Source organism: Furipterus horrens, unplaced genomic scaffold, assembly GCF_987537825.1.
Source record: "Furipterus horrens unplaced genomic scaffold, mFurHor1.1.pri manual_scaffold_8, whole genome shotgun sequence".
Lineage (NCBI taxonomy): Eukaryota > Metazoa > Chordata > Mammalia > Chiroptera > Furipteridae > Furipterus > Furipterus horrens.
In genome coordinates this window covers 68,111,514-68,134,233 of record NW_028327178.1, presented here as the reverse complement: position 1 = coordinate 68,134,233, position 22,720 = coordinate 68,111,514, and the positions used below count along the sequence as shown (strand labels likewise).

The window sequence follows — 22,720 nt, the reverse complement described above, 5'->3', positions numbered from 1 at the left end:
CAGGGTCTCCCTTGAGAAATCAGCTGATAGTCTAATTGGGACCCCTTTGTACATGATTCTTTTCTTCTCTCTTGCTGCTTTTAAAATTCTCTCTTTATCTTTAACTTTTGACATTTTGATTATAATGTGTCTTGGAGTGATTCTCCCTGCGTTCAGTTTTTCTGGAACTCTCTGTGCTTCCTGGACCTGTAAGTCTATTTCTTTCCCCAAGTTTGGGAAGTTCTGCTTTATTATATTTTCACTTAATTTTTCAATTTCTAGTTCTTCTTCTTTGCCCTCTGGCAATCCAGTTATTCTTATATTCGGTCTCTTATAGCTGTCCCAGAGGTTTCTGATCCTCTCCTCATTTTCCTTGTGTCCTGTTTCCTCTCTCTGCACTGGTTGACTGTTCCTTCTCTATGTTCCGGTTTGTTGATTTGAACTCTGGATTTTATTTCCTCACCATCTGTCTCATATGAGGTTTTGTTCCTTTCAGTATGAGTGTTTTTCAATTCTTTCTCATCTTTTTCCAGATCTTTTGTTAATTCTGTAAGCTACCTGATAACAATGGCCCTGAACTGAGCCTCTGGCAGGTTTCTTATTTGTTCATCTGTCAGATTCTTCATCTGTTGCCTGGTGACCTGCGCCACCAGGATTTCTATAGTTGTCTGCCTCATTTTGACAGATGCGTTTTACTTTCTTGGGCCGGCTATAGGGGGCAGTGCCTGTGTACTCGTCACAACCCAGCGACCGGCAGTGGTCTGCAACCTATTTCGCAGCGCTGTGGCGCTTTGTGTGGGGGCGGGGGTCCAAGATGGATTCCTGCTGTTACTCTCCGCTAGACTCGGGTCCGTCCTCCCGCCCTCTGGGCCTCACTGTCTGGGGCAATGTGGTGGCTGCTTTTCCCAGCATTGGGGTCGGGAGCTGCTGCCGCTGGACTGCAGCCAGGACTGTTCTCCCTGCCGCTGTCCCTGGTGCTACCACAAACAGCTCCGCCCCCTTTCGCTCTTCTTACCTGCCCAAAGGGCGCCGCTGGTTTATATCTTTGTATGTTGGGCTTCTGAGTATTTTTATTTTCCGGAATTTCTAGTTATCTTTTGTTTTGAGGTAGTTGTATTCCTCTCTAGTTGTAGAGGGAGACCGAGCGTGTCCATCTAAGCCTCCATCTTGGCCGGAAGTCCTCCGAATTATTTTTGATCCTTCATAAAAGAATAGTTGACTATATTTGTGTGGGGTCAATTTCTGGAGTACATTTATTTGTTTCTTCACCAGTATCACTCCGTCTTGATTACTATAGCTATGTAGTAAATCTTGAAGTCATGTAGTGTCAGTCTTCTGACTTCATTCTTCTTTAGTACTGTGTTGGCTTCTCTAGTTCTTTTGCCTTTTCATACAAACTTTAGAATCAGTTTTTCAATATCCAAAAATAATAATAATAATAACTTTTTCGGATTTTGATTGAGATTGTATTGAATCCATAGATCAAGTTGGGAAGAACTGACATCTTAAAAATGTGGAGCCTTTCTATGTATGAACTTGAAACTTAGTTCCCTAAGGCGGTTTGACGTTGTAGTCAACACCGGCAACTCCTGCGGCGCACCTGAAGCCAAGCTGTATTGACTCCGTCTTTCCCTTGGACCCTTCAGCTGCGAAGAGAGGGGGGGGTCTGCTGCATGGGCAACAGCAGACCCTCCATATCACCCTGCCCAGGCTCTGTAGCTTCAGCTTCACTGGAGAGGACACTCCAGCGTCATCGCAAGATGTCAATTCAACACGGGAGGAGACAGATACCGTGTCACTCCTGAGTCGGACTGCACAGCCATTCTCGGCGGTGCAGATAGACTCTTAAGAAGCTACACCATTGTCTCTCGAGACGGACGGCTGCCGCCGCTGACGACAGTGTTCTAGTACAATGTTGAAAGTAATGGTGAGAGGGAACATCCTTTCCTTGTTACTGATATTATGGAAATAGCATCTAATTCTTCTCCATTTTCTTCCCCTTTAGATATAATGCTAGCTATAGAGTTGTTCTAGATGTTCTTTATCAAGTTGAGGAAGTTCCCCTCTATTCCTAGTTAGCTGAGAGTTTTTATCATGAATGGGTATTGACTTTTGTCTCATGCTTTTTCTGCATCTAATCATATGATCATCTGATTTTTCTTCCTTAACCAGTGGATGTGATTGATTACATTCATTGATTTTCAAATGTTGAATCAGTCTTCTATACCTGGTGTATAATTCTTTTATATGTTGTTAGATTCAGTTTGTTAATATTTTGTTAAGGGTTTTTCCAGCTATGTTCATGAGAGATACTGATCTGCAGTTTTCTTTTCTTATAATGTCTTTATGTGGTTTTGATGTAAGGGTAATCTTAGCCTTGTAGAATGCTTTAGGAAGCAATTCCTCTGCTTTTATCCTCTGAAAGAGTTTGTAAAGAATAAGTATATTTTTTTCTTTAAATGTTTGATAGAATTTATTAGTAAACCCATTTGGGCCTGGTGCTTTCTGTTTTGGAAAATTTATTATTGATTCAATTTCTTAACATATATGGGTTTATTAATATTATGTATTTCTCTTTGTGTAGAATTTGATAGATTGTGTCCTTTAAAAAAATGGTCGGTTTCGTCTAAGTCATCAATTTGTGATCATAGAGTTGTTTATACTATTTATTATCCTTTTAACGTCCATGGTGTCAATGCTGATGGTCTTTTACTCATTTCTGATATTTGTCTCTTCTGTCTTTTTCTGGTTAGCCTGCCGTTATGGACTGAATGTTTGTATCCCCCAAAATTCATATATTGAAACACCAACACTGAATGTGTTGTAGATAGGGCCGGTAAGGAGGTGGTAAAGATTAAATAAGGTCATAAGTATGAAGCCCTAATCCGAGAGGGCTAGTTTCCTTATAAGTAGAGGAAGAGACACCAGAGGTCTTTTTCTTTGCCATGTGAGAACATAGTAAGAAGGTCTTAACAGGAGCCAGATCAGCTAGTACCTTGATCTTGGATTTTCCTGCCTCCAGAATTGTGAAAAATAAATTTCTCTTGTTTAAGTCATCCAGTTTGTGGTATTTTGTTATGGCATTCTGAACAGACTAATACACCTGACTAGAGGATTATCCATTTTGTTTTTTGTTTTTTTTCTTTTTCTTTTTTTCCCAAAGAACCAGCTTTGCATTTTGTTTATTTTCTCTATTTTTCTGTTTTCAGTTTTATTGGATTTCTGCTCTAAATTTATTTCTTTCCTTCTGTTTACTTTGAATTTAGTTTGTTCTTCCTTTTTCTAGTTTCCTAAGGTGGAAGCTTAGATTATTGACTTTAGATCTTCTTTTCCTAGTATATGCATTCAACACTATACATTTCCTTGTAAGCATTGCTTTTGCTGCATCCCCGATTTTTGGTAAGTTGTATTTTCATTTTCATTCAGCTCAAAATATTGTTAAAATGTTCTTAGACTTCTTTCACTGGTGTGTTACTTAGTAGTGTGTTGTTCAATCTCCAAACATTTTGAGATTTTCCTTTCTGTTATTGATCTCTTAGTTTAATTCCATTGTGGTCTAAGAGCATACTTTCTGTCACTTCTGTTCTTTTGACTTTACTGAGGTGTGTTTTATGTCCCGGAATGTGGTTTGTAATGGCAAATCTTCCATGTGAGCTTGAGAAGAATGTGTATTTTTGCTGTTGTTGCATGAAGTATTTTATAAGTATCAGTTAGATCCAGTTGATTAGTGGTGATGTTCACTTAAACTGTTCTTTCTGTTTGTCAATTACTGATAGAGGTTTGTTGAAGTGTTCAACTCTAACAGTGAACTTTTCTATTTCTCCTTGCAGTTCTATCAGTTTTGGCCTATTTATTCTGATGCTCTGTTGTTAGATACATACACATTAAGGATTTTAATGGTATTCTTAGGTGTAGTTTTTCTGGTATTTGTCTTGCTTTCTATTCTCTGAGATTCCTGGATCTATGATTTAGTCTCTGTCATTAATTTTGGAAAATTCTCAGCAATTATCATGTCAAATATTCTTTTTGCTCCTTTCCCTTTTGCTTCTCCTACTGGTATTCCTTTTGTAAGTTTTGTAAGAAACTTCCAAACTGTCTTTCAAGGTGGATCTACCATTTTCCATTCCCACCAGCCTTTTTTTTTATTAAAAATTTGATTTTAATGATGTCTTTTTATTTATTTATTTTTAGGGAGAGGGGAAGGGAGGGAGAAAAGAGGGAGAGAAACATTATGTGACAGAGAAACATTGGACCCAGCCCACAACCCAAGCATTTGCCCTGACAGGGAATCAAACTGGAACCTTTCAGTTTGCAGGCTGGCCCTCAGTCCACTGAAACATACTAGCTAGGGCATTCACACTATCCTTGAATGAGAGTTTTTGTTGCTCCACATCCAAGTCAGCATTTGGTGATATCAGTGTTCTACATTTTGGCCATTCTCATAGGTGTACAGTGGCATCTCATTGTTTTAATTTGCATTCCCGTGATGATGTATGATGTGTAACATCTTTTCATAAGCTTATTTGTCATCTGCATATCTTCTTTGGTGAAATGTCTATTTAAATTTTTGGCCCATTTTTAAATTGGGTTGTTTATTTTTATTTTTTTAGTTGAGATTTAAGAGTTCTTTGTATATTTTCGATCAGTCCTTAATTAGATGTGTTTTTTTGCAAATATTTTCTCCCAATCTGTAGATTATCTTCTCATTCTCTTGATGTTATCTTTGTCAAGTATAAATGTTTAATTTTAACAAAGTCGAGCTTGTGAATTATTTCTTTCATGGATCATGCTTTTGGTGTTGTATCTAAAAAGCAATCGCCATACCCGAGGCCATCCAGGTTTTCTCTATGATATCATCTAAGATTTTTATAGTTTTGTGTTTTACATTTAGATGTGTGATCCATTTTGAGTGAATTTTTGTGAAGGTGGAAGGCCTGTGTTTAGATTCTTTTTCTTTGCATGTAGGTATCTAATTATTCCATCATGTGGGTGAATAGGTAACATATTTTTTTGGTTGGTTATCCTTTATTTGAAAATATTTTTTATTGTGTTATAGTTGACATGTAATCTTACATTAGTTTCAGGTGTACAACATAATAATTTGATACTAATCTTACATTAGTTTTAGGTGTACAACATAATTTGATATTTGAAATGATTTATCACAATAAGGCTAGGTAAGATGCATCACTGCACATAGTTACAAATCTTTTTCTTACGATGAGAATTTTTAAGATCTTTCTGAGCACCTTTAAAATATACAATACAATATTATTAAATATAGTTACCATGTTCTACATTTTATCCCCAGCACTTATTTATTTTATAACTGGAAGTTTGTATCCTTTGACTGCTTTCACCAATTTAGCCACCCCTACCCTACCCACCTCTGACAGTCACCAATCTGTGCTTATTAATTGGGTTTTCTTTTTCTTTTTCCTTTAGACTCCACATGTGAGAATATATGGTATCTGGCTTTCTCCATAAGACTTATTTCACTTAATTTAATGCCCTCAAAGTTCATCCATGTTGTCATAAATGGCGGGATTTTCTTTTTTTTCTCATGGCTGAATAATATCCCATTGTGTGTGTGTATAAAGAATATACATATATTCTTTTATCCATTTGCTTCCGTGTTTTGGCTATTATAGATAATGCTGCAGTGAATATGGGATGCATATATCTTTTCAAGTTAGTGTTTTAGTTTATTTTGAATAAATACCCAGAAGTGGGATTGCTGAATCATATGATAGTTCTATTTTTAATTTTTTGCTGGACCATTGGAATATTCTCCACAGCTACTGCAACAGTTTACATTCTCACCAACAGCACACAAGAATTCCCTTTTCTCCAACTTGCCAACACTTATTTCTTGGCTTTTAGATAATAGCAGTTCTAACAGGTGTGATATATTTCATTGTAGTTTTGGTTAGCATTTCCATGATGATTAGTGATGTTGAGCACCTGTTTGTGTACTTGTTGGCCATTTGTATGTCTTCTTTGAAAAAATGTCTATTCAGATCCTCTGCACAGTTTTTTAAATTGGATATTTTTGGTATTAGGTTGTATGCATTCTTTATATATTTGGGTATTAGTCCCTTATCAGATATATGATTTGCAAACATCATTGTTCATTTTGTAGTTTACCTTTTCATTTTGTTGTTAGCTTTCTTTGCTGTGCAGAAGTATTTTAGTTTGATGCAGTTCCACTTACTTATTTTTGTTTATGTGGCCTTTGCTTTTGGTGTCATATCCAAGGAATTGTTTCTGAGACCAATATCAGGCAGCTTTCTCCTGATGTTTTCTTCTAAGAGTTTTACAGTTTCAGGTCTTGCATTTAATCATTTTGAGTTTATTTTTGTGTATGGTATAAGATAAGAGTCCATTTTAATTCCTTTACACGTGGCTGTCCAGCTTTTTAACATTTGTTAAAGAGATTGTTTTCCCCATTGTGTATTTTTGACACTCTTGTCAAAGATTAGTTGACTGTATATGCATGGATTTATTCTGTTCTATATGTCTCTATGCTAGTGCCATACTGTTTTGATTACTGTAGCTTTGTAATGTGTTCTGAAATCAGTCAGTGTGAGTACTTCAGCTTTGTTCCTTTTTCTGAATATTATTTTGGCTGCTCAGTGTCATTCATGGTTCTGTATGAATTTAGGGTTGTTTTTTCTATTTCTTTAAAAATTGCCACTGAGGTTTTGCACATGGACACAAGATATCTTTTCATTTATTTTTGTCTTTCTAAATTTCTTTTAACAGTGTTTTGTAATTTTCAGTGCACAAGAGTTTTGCATCCTTGGTTAAGTTTTTTTTCAAGTTTATTCTTTTTGATGCTGTTGTAAATGGGATTGTTTTTTAAATTTCCTTTTTGGATTTTTCATTGTATAGATATGCAACTGACTTTTGTGTTTTGATTCTGTATCCTGTAACTTTATTAAATCATCAAAGTATAAGTGCATTCTATAGTTATTTCCCTCAGAAGAATATTAGGGTGTGAGCATAAATAGGAAAGCAGACCACGGTCTGATTTTCAAGGTCAGAGAGATCAGAAGGAGACAGAAAGAATCTGAGAAGAGGCTGCAGTAAAAAACAAGGAGAACCAAGAAGGATACCAAGTAAAGGGTTTCAGGTGGGGTTTAGAAAAATTAAATAACCTTTCCAAGGACACAAAGCTGACTGGAGGAGCAGCTAGCATCCACTCTGACAGTTAAATGCCAGAATTCATGCTCTAGATTTCTGTGGTATGCCACATATATCCCAATCATAATGGTGATGTACCCTTCAATAGCACCAACTCTGTACCAGGTACTATTGTAAGAGCTTTATTTATAATCATTTATTCCTATTATTATCACCATTTTATAAAGAAGGAAACTGGAACACAGAGCAGTTATGTTCAGTCACAAAGTGGCTTAGTGTACTTTGAACTCAGCCATCTGGGTCCAGAGTCTGCATTCTGAACTGGTACCGTGGGCTGTCTCCTAATGAATGATGCTAATGCCTAAATAACTAAAGTATCATCAAGGATAAACTTTCTAAGGTTGAATAAGGAAACTCAAGAAGCAAATCAGATTCTTTAATTAGAAAAGGAAAATGAAACTAATCAGTGGCAATTTGACCTTTTGCTCTGTCCATATTGATATTTGTGCCTTCCAGGAAATACGGTGCTATATGCCTTTCTTCAAGTTTGAACAAAGTAATTGTGAAGTTACTTTGTTCTTTCCCCCCTTCGAATGTGACTGAAAGCAAAATGTAGTGCTGCCTTTTAAGCTAAGTCAAATGAAAGTCTTGGTTTCTCAAGGTCATAAAAATCTGGTCACATAGATTGAATCTCATCCAATGACTTTAATTTAGCCGCTTTTCACAGTTAAATATAGGAAGTTCTTGCATCTGAGAAAGATTTGCTGCTGAAAATTATATTGCCTGGAATAATAGGTCACAACTATGTTCTTTTAGACCTAACCTCACTTTAAGAGAAGCTGGAAACGTATTTTAAATTCAGTGTTCCTTCAGAAATGATGATGCCTTCAGATATCAGTTCTCAGATGCTTTTATCCTTCACCACTATAACTTGTTTTTCCTGAACATGGCCTCTGCTCCTCAACACAGGTAGCCTTCTGAGTTTTTCTTGCTACCCCATTCTGTTTTTTGTTTCCAAAGTAAGGTTGTGCATTACACTTTTGGAAAAATAAGCCTGTGCCGCCAGGTGGGACCATCAGTGTAATCTATCATGTTATACCTGGCTCTTCATTCCCCAGTCTTTTGTTTGTTTGTTTGTTTTAAGTATATTTTATTAATTATGTTGTTACAGTAGTCCCATTTTTTTCCCCTTTTCTCCCTTCTGACCAGTACGCCCCTTCCCTCCAGCAATCCCACTCCCCTTAGTTCATGTCCATGGGTTGTGCATATAAGTTCTTTGGCTTCACCCTTTCTTATATTATTAACATCCACCTGTCTATTTTTGTACCAACCGATTATGCTTCTTAATCCCTGTATCATTTACCCATTTCTCCCCATTCCCCCTCCCAGCTGATAACCCTCCAAATGACCCCCATACCTATGATTCTGTTCCTCTTCTGGTTTCCTTAGTTGGATTTTGTTTTTATTTTTTAGATTCAATTGTTGATAGTTGTGAGTTTATTGTCATTTTAATGTTCATAATTTTTATCTTAAGTAAGTCCCTTTGACCTTTCATATAATAACAGTTTGGTGATGATGAACTCCTTTAGCCTTAGCTTGTCTGGGAAGCACTTTATCTGCCCTTCCATTCTAAAAAATAGCTTTGCTGAATAGAGTAATCTTGGTTGTAAGTCTTTGCTTTTCATCACCTTGAGTACTTCTTGCCAGTCCCTTCTTGCCTGCAAAGTTTCTTTTGAGAAATCAGCTGACTTATCTTATAGGCACCCCTTTGTAGGTAACTCTGCTTTTTTCTTGCTGCTTTTAAGATTCTCTCTTTATCTTTCACCTTTGGCATTATAATTATGCTGTGTCTTGGTGTGATTCTCTTTGGGTCGAGCTTGTTTGGGACTCTCTGTACTTGTACATCTATTTCCTTCGCCAAATTTGGGGAGTTTTTCTTCTTCTTTTTCTCACATAAGTTTTCAATGTTTTGCGCTTCCTCTCCTCCTTCTGGCACCCCTGTGGTTTGGATATTGACACTTTTAAAATTGTACCAGAGGTTCCTTAGCCTCTCCTCATTTTTTTCAATTCTTGTTTCCTCATCTGTACTGGTTGACTATTTATTTCCTCCATATGTTCCAAATTATTGATTTGAACCCTGGTTTCCTTCCCTTCACCATTGGTTTTGTGTGGCTTTTCCTTCATTTCATTTAGCATAGCCTTCACTTCTTCACTTATGCATTTGCCATACTTAAGTATATCTGTAAAGCCTGTGAGCGTCTTTATCACTAGTGTTTTGAACTCTACGTCTGTAGGTTGGCCGTCTTCTCGTTGCTTAGTTCTCCCACTGGAACCTTGATTTGTTCCCTCTTTTGGACCATACTTCCCTGTCTCCTCATCTTGACAGGCTACTGTGTTTGTTTGTCTCTGTGTCTTAGGTAGAGGTGTCACTCCTGTTACGTTGTAAGGGGCGGAGCGTTAGGTATTCGTCAGTACAGGACTACCAGTTTCAGCACATTGTGGCACTGTTTATGGGGGAGGGGTCTGAGAGGGAACAACGCTGCCTGCTCAGCACTCACCCCTTTCCAGGCACTTCTCCCACTTGGTATGGGACTGGCGCCTCTGTAGCTGTTGCCCTGGCCATCGTTCCAAGAGTGGGTGGGTATGCAGATGTTCTAGGACCATTGGAGCCCTTTAAACAAGTGGACTCTACTGAGAGACCAGCAGTTTCTTCCTCCTCCCTAGCCCCCACTGATTTGCACAGTCCAAAGCAATGAGGCTTTATTTTCCCTGACGCTGGGACCATAAGCTGCATGGTCTGGTCTGGTGCTGGGAGCACACACCCGATGTCCCTCCAAACTTTTCGAAACGTGTGACTGTGCTTTCCGCTGGCCTGCCACTGCCGCCACTGCTGCTGCCACCACCACACTGCATCCCAATTTTTATAAATTTGTCCCAATTTCCTCTGTTGCTTTCCACTGCCCTGCCCATCCCACCATACCCTTGCTCCCGCAGTCAATCCCCACCCTGTTGTCTATGTCCATGGGTCATTTATACTGGTTCCTTGTAATTCCCCAGTCTTGCCCGTATCTCTCCTGTTACCTTATCCATTTTGATTTAAACAAAATCTAATATGTTTTTATCTTTAAATTTCAAAAGTCCAACAAGTGCTGGCGAGGCTGCAGAGTAAAGGGAACCCTAGTGTCCTGTTGGTGGGAATGCAGACTGGTGCAGCTACTGTGGAAAATAGTATGGAATTTCCTCAAAAAACTAAAAATGGAACTGCCTTTTGATCCAGTGATTCCACTGCTGGGATTATACCCTAAGAATCCTGAAACACCAATTCAGAAGAACCCAATGTTTGTAGCAGCGTTATTTACAATAGCCAAGTGCTGGAAGCAGCCTACATGCACATCAGTAAAAGAGTGGATCAAAAAATTGTGGTACATTTACACAATGGAATACTACAAAGCAGAAATAAAGAAGGCAGTCCTACCTTTTGCAACAGCATGGATGGAACTGGAGAGTATTACACTAAGTGAAATAAGCCAGGCGGCAAAAGACAGATAAATACCATATGACCCCACCTATAAGAGGAATCTAATGAACAAAACAAACTAGCAAGCAAAATAGAACCTGAGGCATGGGAACAAGGAACAGACTGACAGTGAACAGAGGGGACTGGGAGGGGGATAAGGGGGGAAAGAAGGGGAAGGGTCTAGCAAGGAAAGGGTATAAATGACCATGGACATGGACAACAAGGTGGGGATTAACTGTGGGAGTGGGCCATGGACCGGGTAGTGAAGAGCAATAGGGGAAGAGTTTGGACAAATGTAATAGAATAGCAATAAAATAAAAATAAATGGAAATAAAAACAACTAATATGGTTTTGAAAAAAAGAGGATGTCTACTGTATCAGTATTTATATTCCCTGTCTTCACTCATAATTTTATGTTTGCTCTATTTTTATTCTATCAGTCTTGCAGGACATTTATTTTATTCTTCAAATAATCAGATTTTATTTCATCTATTGCTGTTTAAAAATATCATTCATTTCTGTTATCTTTATTATTCCCTTTTTACTTTTCTTGGCTTATGTGGATCTTTTTCCAACTTGACTTGAATGCCTAATTTTCAGTCTTTCTCATTTTGAGCATATGCTTTTAAGGCTTTAAATTTCCCTTTAATTACTGCTTTGACTTGCACATCACTGGTTTTAATAAGTAATGCTATCACTGTTATTCAGTTTTAAATATTTTAATTTAATTATCTAAATGTTTACAATTATTAATACTTATTTCTTTGACAGGTATTATTTAGATTTTTTTCTAAATATTGAGGGGAAAGGAGGACTATTCATTAGATTTCTGATTTTAATATATTTTTGGCAGAGAATGTACTCTGAACAATATCTGTTCTTTGGTTTTTGTTGATTATTCATAGTAATAGCCAATTTATTTAAATGCCCATGTATGCTTAAAATGAATTTATTATTCACTGTTTGTTGGGTATAAGATTCTATGTTTCCATTAGCTCGAGTTAATAATTGCATAGTTCTAATTATCTGTATGTTTACTAACTTCTGTTTAATATATAAGTTACTGACCTTTCAAAATCCACTGTTAATTAGTATTTTCACATTCTTTCTGGACACTATTTAAGTACCTTAGGGACTGTAGGTCTGTTCCTAGATTCTTTTGTTTCTCTTAGTTTTTAATCACTCTGGCTTATTTTTCTCTAATCTCTGTTAATTTCTGGATGTACAATATATAGAAGCCTTTTTTGGAGTGATTTGAGGCCTGAGAAGTTCTCCTCTAAAAAAGAATTCACATTTGCTTCTGGCAGGTGTCTAGGCACAGAAGCAATTCTGGATCACTTTGATTGAGGTCTTAGGACTAAGATAGTTTGAAGCCAGCCTTTGGTCCCTTTAAAGACCAGACTCTTATTTTACTCTTATGTGTAGGAAGTAGCCCTTTGAGTTTCCAGTTCAAGTGTGGGTGATTTATTAGTTTTCCTTCCTCGGTGGACCTGGATTTCAGTTTTTATTCTCTAACTCTGGGGTTGTTGAAAGCTTCACTCAGTTTTCAGACTCTCCAACTGCCTTTTCTGGAATTGGCACAAGGTCTTTAAAGAAAAGTTGCCCCAAATGTTAGGCTCCTCTCTCAGAATTTCCCTTTTTTCTAGATTTTGATCCTGAAGTTATTCACTACCTTCTCTATGCTATCAAACAGATATTTTAATATGTATTTTTTTATTTTTAGTGTAAGGATTGGCCTGCATTATGTAGGATGCCGTTATAAGAAGCTGAAGTTCTTATCGTATGCACTTTTTAAAATAAATTTTATTATTGAAGTACAGCATACATACAGAAAAGTGAACAAGTTATGAGTATATACTGCTCAATTAATTAGCACAGTTAACACACTCAAAAACTCTCACCCAGTCAAGAAATATCAGCATCCTGAAGTCTGCTTAATGTCTCTTTCTCCATTCTCCCTCATAATCACTTCACTTGTCTTCTTTCTTTGAAGACCTAGGAAACCAGATATCATTTGGCTCTTTTCAGTTTTAATTATGAGAAGCATAGCTTTTGGCAAAGTCATTTCTAATTTGATTTGCCTTTTACCTTTTAAATCTATTACTAGGGTGGTTTTCTTCTGTTCCATCTTCTCTCTCTTCCCTTGCCATGAACCTTCTCAAGTCTTTTAACAATCTATCTCTTTAGATCAGTCACAATACTTTCTTGTTTTCCCATGTGAGGATTTTAGAAAGCCTTCCAAATTCATAACCATCTGCTGACATGTATAATAGAACACACCATTTCATAATGTTGTTGTTTTATACATATTTATGAAACATTAACAGAATATTAACCTGTCCTGTTACTTTTACTTCTCATGTGAGGTTAGCTGTGTTCCTAATCCCTTTCTTTAAGTAGAGATGATCATGAGAAACCAGGAACTTTCTTGTTTGGTTTGGAATGTTCTCTCTCTTTCTCCCTGTTCTAGCCATGCCATGAAGCCACAGGAAGAATAGCAGAGTTATGACCTTTTTCCTATTATGATATTGGATCTCCTTTTGAGGAGTATCACAATTGACTAATTGAACTTGACTTCTAAGTTCTCATTTACCATCTTCATCAGATTCATTTTTTTCAGCCCAAGTGGCTGGCATATGTTGGCATTTGATAATTAATTACTTAATGGTAATCTGATGATGGTTCTAGAGGTCATGAGGTAAAACAGAAGTGGCCAATCATTGCCTTTCTTTTTAAGTTAGAAATTAACTTGGTTTCTCTCTCCTACTTCTGGCTCTTGGACATTTGGTAAATTTAATTTCTAACATCAGATAATCAGAATCATTACAAAATGGTCATTTTATTTTAATGAACCCTTTTCATTGAGAAATGTTGGGTATGATGTACTACAAGTATAACATCAGTATATGAGGTCATCAGTAAGATAGTTAACCAGGAAATCATCATCAAATGGGTATGATCAGTTTTCCTAAAAAATGGGATACCTTCCAGAAACAAGATAATCAGGGCCCCAAACTTATCATAAAGGAAAATTATAGACTAATCAGTTGTGGGTGTGAGCATCAGGAACAAGGTCAGCCTGCAGCCCAGGAAAGAGAAGACCAGAGGCAGAATTGGATAGTTATATATTCAGTACTATTCTGGGGAGAAAGTACTAAGTTTAGGGATGGACAACATGGGAGATGTTCTCTGGAGTGGGACAGTGATGCTTTACCCTACTTCACCTTAGCCCACACGAAATCTTTAAATTTTGTTAGGATTAGTCTTAAGGTTGTTGTATAAACGTGATATGCTGTCCTAGCCAGGTGGCTCAGTTGGTTGGAGCATTGCCCCATACACCAAAAATGGTTGCAGACTTGATCCCTGGTTGGGGCACATGCGTGAGGCAACCGATTGGTGTTTCTCTTCCACAGTGATGTTTCTCGCTTTTCTCTCTCCCTTCCTCTCTCTCTCAAATCAATGAAATTATCCTCAGGTGAGAACTGAAGAAAAGTTGATATGCTAATATTTATAATAAAGGTAATAATTTCTATCATCTTTTGGGTGCTTATTGTGTACCAGAAGCTCTGCCAGCTGCTTGCTACAAATTATCTCATATACTACAGCAATCCTATGCAGTAGAGGTGTTAATACCTGCATTTTACTGATAAGGGGACCTAGAATCTTGGACTGAGTTCCACTGACAGGAGTTCTGCTGCACTCAGGAGGGGGCAGGTGGGCCAGGCTGGCTTTCCTAGTTTTATGGCTCCAGAGCTCCCTCTTCTGTTGTTCTCCCAGAATGTTTTCAAGTGTGCTTTTACTTTTTCACATCTATCTCTTGGCTCTTGTCCCATCCTCCACTTCAAGTAAAAACATTCTTTGTTCTGCCCTTATTGTCTTCATTCAGCTCAATTTAGAGTTCACTCCCAGTAGTTTCTCCTCAGTGTGGAACTCTCTGCTTAAAGGGCACTGGTAAGGTTTTGGAGTTGTAGAGCTTGGATTGCTCTGTACTCTACCACAGTTCCTTTGTTTTCACCCTTGAAATGCACCTGCAGACCCCCTTCCAGATGTGCTACTGCTACTCCATGATTTGAAGGTTCCTGCCTTCTCAGGAAAATCACATGTCCTTTTGCTGTCCCTCTGCTTCCTTCTGCACAACTGTAGTTATAACAAAGATTCTGTTGCTGTCAATAGTTTGCCCCACTTGTAATTTGTGCCCTAGTTTTGTAATAGATATTAAACATGAGTTGTTGGTTTGCTCTCCTAGTGTGTTATCTCTCTCTCTCTCTCTCTCTCTCTCTCTCTCTTTCTCTGTCTCTCTCTTTCTCTCTCAGTAAGGGAATTTGGAAGATAAAAAAGGAAAGAAGGAAAGATGGAAGGCAGGCAGGCAATGCTATCACTGTTTACATAAAATTTTCACATTTGATGTTTAATTACATTTTGGGGAGATCTCCCAGTGGAATTTTAAGGTGCCCTACCCCAGCACTCTAGGAGCCAAATGAGATGTAGTTAAAGGCCAAGGAGAGGAGAGAGGAGAGAGGAAAAATGGAACAGGGCAAAGGGGAATAAAAATTGTGGAGGCTAGTGAGAGAATGCTGAGAGGGAACCAACAGTCAAGCTAAATTCTGCTTGGGATGTAACAAAACCAGACCTCTTTAATACAAATCTGAGGTTGAAAAGTAGCTTATTCTGAGTGAAACAAGTTTACCCTTGGTTTCAGAGGTTGGAGAAGAGACTGTGAGTCAGGCCCTGGTTGTTCAAGATCAAAATAAGTTAGGAAAAACTAGAACATGGTCAGTTTCCAATAAAATAAGGCTATTAGCAAACAAGCCTCAGGGAGAGGCCATGTGTTGGTGTTGCAATCAGTAGGCCCAGCTGACCTGGAAGTCAGCCCAGCCCAAACCTCTGTGAAATGTGAGTGTAGAAGCCTCCAAACAATCCCAGTCCCCTGCATTCCAGCACACCTCTAGATGTTCAGGTTAAGGCCTAGACATTGTGGAGCAGAGATAAATCACCTACATTGTTCTCTTTCCAGATTCCTGCTCACAGAAGCCATGAGCATAAGAAAAAGTTGTTATTGTTTTGCATCAATAAATTTGGATTAGCTTGTTACACAGCAGTAGATTACCAGGATAGTTGAGATGACTGAAAATTAGGCATTCCAGATTTCAGGGGAAGGCTGTAGTATAAGCAAAGGGCTTGGAGACAATCCACCATGGCTCATGTCTAGGAAAATACTGGTTACTCCAAACAAAGGAGGGTCTCACGTGGCAGAGTACAGCACCACTGCAAACCAAGGGACACATCCAGGGATTGCAAGGGTCTTTTCCTCATCTCTTCATCCCAGCACATGAGCTTTTCCTGCTTTAGGAAAATGTACCTACCCGAAAATAGAATGTGCTTGTCTGACATCCCTTGAACTCAGAAACTAACAAGAGAAACCTTTTTACCTGATTCCCAGGGTCTGCCCAGAAGGGCCAGTTAGCTCTTGTTTTCTTGCTTGCATCCTCCCTGCCTTTCCTCTACAGTTAATCCATTTATTAACTCATAATGATGATGTGTTATCATCTTTTTTCTTGTTTCTTCTTTTTGTCTTTGGTATTCTTTTAGCAGCTTCTTAGGTGAATGAGTATTTGAATACTAAATTGTTTTAGCTTCTTCATTTTAATACAGTATTGACCCTCTGAAAGGCCAATAGCAAACCAGCACCATGTTTTCAGCAGTTCTGTTGTATTTGACTTATATGATACTCATACAGCAGAAGGCCAACATAAAGAGCCAAGTGTTCAGTCCCTTTCCAATAGGTGCCCTCCCTGGGTGCTGCCACTCCCATTTCACTGTCATCACGGAGTGAACTTCTCATCATGGAGGTGGACCCTGAACACAGAGTCAGAATGCAGGGAGACATCTGCCTTACTGATCTGAGCTGCCCTTCATTGAAACCCATTCCCATTCATCAGAATTAATTGGCCTCTAAGGAGACTCACTTGTCCTAGAGAAGTGACACACTAATTTATTTCAAGGTCTGAACATTGCCTGAACCCTCAATAAGTTCATCCATGTTGCTGATGGAAGTGGGGCTCTTTCACAGGATCAAGAGAAAAGTATTTCACTGATCCACACATGGGAGATTGTGGTGTGGCAAGATTTATTCAGGTGGAAGGCTGTCCTTGTGTCTTATCTCTGTCCATCCCACCATGGAAAAAGTCCAGCTGTGTCATTAGCAAGGCCAAATACAGGGCTAGTACCCAGAGTTTCTGTGCCATATTAAAGCTTAATCCAGTCCAGCCTTTCTCACCATCCAGCTAGTTTAGCTTGTGCTCCAGCTGCAGTCTGCTGCTGCGGTATCCAGGCTTCCACTTGGAGCCTACATTTGATGTGCGAACAGCCTTCAGCCACACGGCTGCTAGGGCCATGTGGTTAAGGAGAGAGAATGCACAAGCACACGTGACAAGCCCCGGTCACTAAGAGAGAGCTGTTCTTTTTTCCCTGGGATTATATTATTTGGGGCTTGGGAAGGACCAGGAGCTTTTTCAAACTAATCAAATCAACTTCCCAAGCTTTCATGGGCTTCCGATGGGTCCACCCCCTAGACAATTGATCCCTCTCCAAGGTTAGATTTACAGATCTCTATGATCATGCACCTCCCCCTGCATCATGTTGACTTCTACTGTGCATGTGTTTACCTCCCTCTGCTCCCCCCAAGAATTTGGTAACTGAGGGAGGAAGCTAGTTTTATTAATCCTTGGGTGGGTAATGCTGTAATCTTCTGGAGTGTGTGAAGCCGTAACTTCCTGGTGGAGCAAACAGGCTTATGCTCCCCAGACCATTAGACTCAATAATGTCCATTGCCCTTTTATTTATTTATTTGTTTGTTTGTTTATTTATTTTTAAATAATTTATTTATTTTATTTTTTAATTTTTAGAGAGAGGGGGAAGGAGAAAGAGAGGGAGAGAAACATCACTGTGTGGTTGCCTCTCATGCCCCCAACTGGGGACCCGATGTGCAACCTAGTAATGTGCCCTGACTGGGAATCAAACCAGCACACTTGGCTCTCAGGCCGACGCTCAAACCACTGAGCCACAGCAGCCAGGACTGTCCAATGCCCTTTGCTTCCTTCCTTATTAATAATTAGCTAACTATCTATGGTAACATTTGTACCCTCTAGTTTCGTTGTCCCTGAATCCCCACGCATACTGTAACCCTTGGCAGCCCCTTCTGAGCCTCTTCTCTCCTCTTACAGACACATGTACACATACATATGGAGACAGACAGACCTGTAACAGTACAGGAAAAGTATGATGTTTTGTTTCATGGTCCTCCATTTGTCATTAAACCCCAGCAAAGATAGTTCTATTCTAACATTCCAGATGTTCTTTTGCCAGAAGTATTCTCTTAGGGTTTCACTGTAGACCTAATTATGATACCATCTAAAAAACCAAAATAAAAGTATTATTTTTGTAGTATTTAAAAAATTTTTTCAAATGCAGAGCCTGATGTATTAAATTTTTGAAAGGTATGAAGTTGTATGACATTACGACATTTACCCTCCATGTTCTCTTTTGCAGCAGATATTTAAAGCAAGTCATTTTAGGTGACTGGCTCCGTAAAATCTGTTATATGCACTTCAGATTAGAGAGCACAGCCAGCACACTAATGACCACACCCCTCTGATGATATGTGAGTGCTGATTTAAAAGAAACCCATGGAGCAAGAGGAAACCTTTCTAGTCTTCACCTTACCAGCAAGGAGGATTTTTGTCAAACCAGATGTTAAGTTTGGGATCCATAGTTATCAAAGAGAAAATGGACTGAGTCATAAAGCACGTCTGCAACTATCACAAATAATCCTTGGCTACTAAAACTCATTATGGGTTCAAACTGGTTATCTCTGTGTGAGGGTGGAGAAAAACACATATGATAAATTCTCGAAAAGGCCTCCCAGCAGATCATTAGGAAAAACAAAATAAAACATACAAGCCAACAAAGTGGTATGGGACGGAGTAGTTCTGAGAATTAAAATGGAACAGAATGATGGAGTCTGTTTTGAGGCCAGAGTCGGGGAAAAGGCAAGGGTTTTGCTTGTGCAGCCTCTGCTATGATAAAGAGGACCTTAACACAGATGGAGGGTACCCTACAGAATGTAGCCCATAATTCAAGCTGTCAGCTTAATCACACTGTTTGCAGGTAAAGAGAAGGAGCCCTTGTTTCCTGGGTAAAGAGAAGGAGCATTGTTTGCTGACCCCTGGTCCGCAGCCTGCCACAGACCGCCGTGCTCTGGTGGCCTTTGTGTCGAGGTCCCTTACTTCCCTTCTTTTTGGCATTGTGCTCCCTTCTAGTGGGCCCCCTGTAAGGGACCACCCAAGGGGCTGCACAACGGGGACTGAGATAGCCACCAAAACATAGGTTTTGTCAGACTACCGATTAAAAGAAAAATACTGTTTAACTATGTATGTGTTTGTCCTTTCTACAACTGTTCTGTGTGGGAAACAAAACTCCACATACAAACTTCACTGTGGCAGCACATACAGCTGTTTCAACCATTGGTGTCAGGTTTGAAATAATCACTTCCAGTTTATTTTTCCAAAGCATTAATTCTTGATGCAGTTTATATTTTCACATTTGGATTTATGGTCAGGGAATTTGATAACAAAACAAACAAATTTCACTGCCTTTATGAAACTATTAATAGTCCTGGAGTTGGTGACTTGGCATTGCTCTTGTGTGAAATTTGTCTGTAATGCTCCGTAACAAAAGCTAGCAGCCTGGAATTCAGTTCTCAATAGCCACTTACACCTCTGTAAAAGGATTAGCTCTAGTCAATTCTTACACTGTTTAAACCTTAATTTGCATCTTTATAGAGGTAGAGCTTCTAGTGACCTCTCTGCTTCTCAGTTGTATTTGTGTACCTGTGGGTGGGAGGTCACTGAAGGTTTTCTCTTATTGGTGAAGGTGCTAAATTGCTTCAGGATGACCAGTAAGCTGCACAAATTGAATTGGAGTTTTGACTGACAACAGTGCCCTCTGGTTTCTTAGTTATATTTTTTAACAGTTGAGGTCTTTTTAGTGTTTCATACATGCATGCATTCTGTTACCCCTGGTTAAATTTAAGAAGTAAGGGTTTTAGGAGAGTTTTACAATGTAGTCAGCAAATTTCCTTGAGAATTAAATGTAAAAAGACAGAGCTAGAGCTTGATAAAAATGATAGTTTTAAAAGTAAACCTTTCTATCCAGACCGTGTTAAAGATCAAAGCCTCTGAAGGTAGGATCAAAGCAGGAGAAGGAAGTGGAGTTTCAGGGCCAGTTTGTTTGCATTGGAATTGGAAACAAAGGAAGGTTGCTTTGCTTCTTTCCCATCTTTCTGTCTATGGGTTCTTCCTAAATAACACATTTATAGCTTATGGACCACCTCTACAAATGATGCCTCTTTATTGTTGCTCTTGTTGAAATACAATTTTTTTTTCCCTAAAACTTTGTTCTGGATGTGACCAACGATGGTGCTTATGATTCTTCACTCTCATTAAAAATGCAGTAAATGTATTTTGTAAAACTTTTTAAAGGTAGCATTATATTACATGTTATGTAAACAAACACATTACTATTTATAGTCAGTGATTAATTACCACACCATTTTGAGACTGCTGTCCCCTAGAGAAAATGAAACCTGAAAGTCCAGCCTGTAGTGCATTTTCTGTCACCTTTGTCAGTGCTGCTCCTTACCTTGAACTGTTATCTCCCCTTCTGTCTAAATCCTGCCCTCTTGCATTCCTCCTCCTTAGTCAAGCCCCTATGAGGGCCAGGGAGCTTCCTTTCTCTCTACCCCCTCACAATTCCTTCAATTACATGCTCTCCTTTACTGCTCTGAAATTGGCTCACATTCGGTGGGTTTATCTTTTTCTTCTTAAGGTCAGGCAGTTATTCTGTGAATTGAATGATGACAAGATAAAGCCTTCCAGAAAGAATTAGGCCTCAGATTTTGCCTAAGACAAGGTGTTCACAGGTACTATAGGTCACATAGGCAAGGGGCCTGGAAGGCTTAGGGCAGCAGGGCTCAGGGTGAAGGAAGGACCCAACATAGGGGCTGGCCTGCAGAGACTGAGAACCCAGGATTAGAGTTCAAATAAGAGATTAGGATTTAGCACAGAGCTAGAGCCACTGACAGGGTGGCCCAGAGGCCAGAACAAGGCCTGAATCCATCGGGCACACTTGTATTTCCTGTCCAGGGTAAAAGCCTGCTTCAGAGTGGGGGTGGGCTTGAGCCTACACTTGCCGCTCACCCTCCAATAGATGGACAGAGCACCTTTCTTTCATCCTTGTGATATCAGTCACTTAGCATATTGTTTTATAAATTGTTTTATTTTCTTTTTGGAGTATGTGTTGAATATTCCCAACTACATGTGTGATCAGTTCCTTAAAAGATAAAATACTTTTATCTTTAATATCTTTTCCCACAGCTTTTTAGAATAATCCTTCCCCCAAATAGACATTTTTAAAAGGAAGTTACAGCCAACCTGGAGGCTACTATAATACCATGACAAACCTAAACTAAAACAGTGGCCAAATTGTTAGATTCTACAAGTCCTTCAGTAGACTGGAAATAGATAATGAAGGCTAAATCCCTCTTTCTATGCCTTCCTGTTTTTACTAAGAATAAATAAAATTTCATTGCAATGATTTCTAAATGGAGAAATAATAATTATTTTTCAGCATTCAGAAATGGAGGACATAACCTATATACTTCAGTCAGCAGTTTTCAATTTCTTAACAGTGACAATTTAAGTAAATGTCATGAGTTGTGGAGCTCTAACTTTGTTATGATTGACAATATAAAATTAGCCTTTTCTACTGTTAAGCTTATCTAGCATTCCTATTTGGTGGAATATGGAGTGCGATTGCACAGCTATGGATTTGAACATCATTAAGGTCCTCGAAGGGTTAAAAGTTACTTCGCTGATGTGTTTAAAACTGCCATACCACATACACACAAACAAATTTTTCAAACTGCCCCGTTTTACATGTTTGTCAAGAGACAGTATAGTTGCTTCATTTTTATGTCTAGATTATATTACAGATATATTTCAATAAACCATGAAGAACCACCATAGATTCTAGAGGCTGTCTGTCTGTGCTTAAATAAACATCTCATGCAGTACCTGTTTTATTTTATAGGCTCTATAATTGTAGTGACATTCTGAAAGAAGACCTTGAAGACTGCAGACCAGCTGTTCTTCCCCAGCTTCTGCGACTCTCGCCTGGGGGTGGCAGAGATGAAAAGCAAGTCAGGTATTACTGTCATGAAACTACTGCTGTGGTGGCGTGGCCATTCAGGTTTGCAGATGCTTCCAAGAAGTGTTGCAGAGTTGCAAAACTAGTCCACACATGAACAGCACAGGGGTAGAAACCTGTAGCAGTTGGGTTAACTTTTTTTATAAACTTCGACATCTACTTCTTTATAAGTGTAAATGTTTCTAATTGTTAACTGGTTATATCCATTCAGTCCCTCCTTATTGCAACATTTTAAGGGCTTACTGCACAGGAGAGAGCATGGATAGCTTTTGTTGGGTATGTTATATTAGCATACCTTAGAGAACAACCCAGTATGTAACCCAATATAACCACCACCTAGAGGGATGTACTTGACAGGTCCAAACCCCAAATTGATTCCTAAATTTCCAAGGTCATGCTAGTGATACAAGTTTATAATCTAGAAGATACAGGTCTCCAATCTATAAGTATTATACCTATACCAGCAGCATCAATAAAACCTGGGAACAGAAACACACCTAAGACTTTATCCAGGATGCACAGAATCAGGAATCTGGTGGTGGGGCCCAGCCATCTGGGTTTTAATGAGCCCCTAAGGGAACTCTGATCCCTCAAGTTTGAGAGCCACCACTCAGATGATGTATCTTAAATGCCCATAAACCTAAGACAAGAGAGAAAAGTTTAATTGTTTACAGGGTAGTTGGCACATGTGAATCATGATCTTTCTGGGTTTCCTTCTGTGGCTTCAGAAGCTTTGAGGCATTGAGTTCTTATAAATGTGTAGTATGTGTAATGGGTTTGGTCAGTGCTGGCCCCTGGTAGGTACCTAATTCA

General features: G+C 38.8%; 1 protein-coding gene across 4 annotated transcripts in view; it reads left to right on the top strand.

The window, feature by feature from the left end:
• KIZ (kizuna centrosomal protein) overlaps positions 1-22,720 on the top strand; it is a 187,982-nt gene that overhangs the window by 66,020 nt on the left and 99,242 nt on the right. For 3 of the 4 annotated variants that reach the window (XM_090285987.1, XM_090285989.1, XM_090285990.1), the window contains exon 7: positions 21,791-21,904. The exons of the other annotated variant lie outside the window; for it this stretch is intronic. In XM_090285987.1, the coding sequence (XP_090142113.1) occupies positions 21,791-21,904 (114 nt within the window). The remainder of the gene's footprint in view (positions 1-21,790; positions 21,905-22,720) is intronic. 4 annotated transcript variants of the gene reach the window in all.